The 2,069-nt window shown below is 52.2% G+C and overlaps 1 protein-coding gene across 1 annotated transcript; it reads right to left on the bottom strand.

The window, feature by feature from the left end:
• Positions 1 to 23: 23 nt before the first annotated feature.
• On the bottom strand, positions 24 to 2,052 carry LAESUDRAFT_765200 (uncharacterized protein; the record flags this gene model as incomplete). Its single annotated transcript, XM_040913600.1, has 6 exons — positions 24 to 208; positions 258 to 475; positions 527 to 943; positions 991 to 1,135; positions 1,183 to 1,793; positions 1,868 to 2,052. Coding segments are annotated over 6 exons (1,761 nt in total), but the record flags the coding sequence as incomplete, so codon positions are not given.
• Positions 2,053 to 2,069: the final 17 nt, after the last annotated feature.

The raw sequence follows: 2,069 nt of genomic DNA on the forward strand, positions 1-2,069 counted from the left end.
GATAGCGACATGTTATCCTTAACCTCCTTCGCGACAGCTGCGAGATTCGGGTAGCCCATACCACGAGCGAGCTTCTTGCAAATCTCGTAGCTGTGACCCGTCAGGTTCGCATGAGTTGACAATGGTCCCTTAGCGAGGGCTTGCACCTCCATGCGGTCCGCATCATGCATCATCACCATTAGGGCGAGAAGAGGTCGTTCATATAAGACTTCACAGCAATTTGAGCCTCGTCGACACAGTAAGAAACCCAAACTTACCAAAATCTGCTGGCAAATATGGCAGCGTGAGAACCATGTGATTGAGTGTCTCCATCGCATTGTAATGGTTCTGGTTCGTCGTATGGTTGCCGTACTTGTTATCGACCGATCGCGCAAGCTCCGTCCGGTGGAGGGTGTCGTACAAAAAGAAATGCCCGCCCTGGGCGACAGATTTGACGGGAGTATAGACAGCGTGCATCTTGCCTGGCGGTTGGAAGCTAGATATAATACACGTCAGCGACAGCGGATGACAAGTTGGAGACACATACAGTGCATCACCCGGGTATAGCACAACGACCTCGACATCGAAGATTTCAGCAATCGTCTTTTTCGCGAGATCAGGATGGGACTTGGCCAGGTCAGTGTCTGGCAGCTGCGATTCTGTCAGCTCTGGATCAAAATTCATGAGACAACAAAGATGCGACATCAACATCTTCTGCGTTGCGCGATCGAGGTTGCGGTGCTCATCGTTGAGATTGAAATAGCACCAGAACTTGACGCCGCTATGCGGAATGATCCAGGTGCAGTTTCCGTCCGAATCTTGGTGGGCGTAGGTGACCACCCCAGCCTGATGAAGCAGCACCCAACCGCGGTTCAACCAATTGTCTGGATGGACCCACTGTCCCGCGGTGGGGTATGCAGCTGCCGTCGTGCCCCAACCCTGCGCCAAGCCATCATCAAGGTTCCTGATGATATGTGAGACTTTAGAAATGAAAAACTAGAACATACCCACTCGAGTCCTTGCAGCAACGAGCGTGTGCTCAAGTTGCACGCCAGCACAAACTTGATGTCTTGTGTATCGTCAGCACTGTCGACGATATCATGCAGTAATCCATGTTCATAGGGTTCAGCCCAGCTGGCACAGCGTTTGCGAACATCTGATTCCTGGTTAGATTACTGACACGTTAGCAATGCAGAAACTCACTGTGAATGTCTACTGGCATGTCCGCCGGCAACGCATATTCGTTCCACAAATGTTCTGTCGTGAACTCAAAGTCCTTGGGCGGCCGGATCATGTTGCGAATGAGGCACGCCTTCCCTTCGCGTAGACCAGTATGGATTTGGCCAGCAACATCTTGGCTGGTTGAATTGATGAAAGAAAAATTGGGCGAATGCTCGTGCGCAGCCGGTCGCGAAGCGAGGAACTTCACAAGTTGGATGTCGTCTTCGTTGACGACGGCGGACTGGGGGTCACCAGGTCGAGAAAATAGTGTAGGAAGTAGTGTGCGGTGCCCCGTCAACCACTGCACTTCCTGCGCGTGCTCCGACAGCTGAACACCTCGGACATCCGTGACAAAATCCAACGAGCGAACGTTGTCCATCGAGTCGAGCCGATCTTGGATATTGTGAAGCAGCGCCTGCAACTTGTCGCGATTGCGTGACTGTAGATATTTGCGCAAATTCGCCGGCTCCAATATCGGCGTCAGTGGTGTCGGGGGACGGGAGGGAAGAAGTTGTCTGTCACGAACGAATATCGCATGGTCTTCTTCTCCTGCATCGAGTAGGCCTGCATTGTCATCGTGACACGCAGAACTGCTGCCGAAAATGTCACAGAGTGTAACGACGCCTCCCTAGAAATCTGGTTTTCCTGGGAGTTCACCTCCACGGACAATTGAATACCGGCCCAGTCAGACTGGTTGTTATCCGACTCTTGGATGACATCCTCCTCATCTGGCTCCGCCTCCAAGGATTGTTCCAACGAGATCGTCGAGTCCAATTCAATGTCACTGATACATTCGTGATCAGACGACTGCTCTCCATCCGAAGGACGCTCTTGCTCGTCCGAGCTGCTCGGGCTGGAGAAGAATAAAC

This window comes from Laetiporus sulphureus (genome assembly GCF_001632365.1).
Source record: "Laetiporus sulphureus 93-53 unplaced genomic scaffold LAESUscaffold_112, whole genome shotgun sequence".
In the NCBI taxonomy this organism is placed as follows: domain Eukaryota; kingdom Fungi; phylum Basidiomycota; class Agaricomycetes; order Polyporales; family Laetiporaceae; genus Laetiporus; species Laetiporus sulphureus.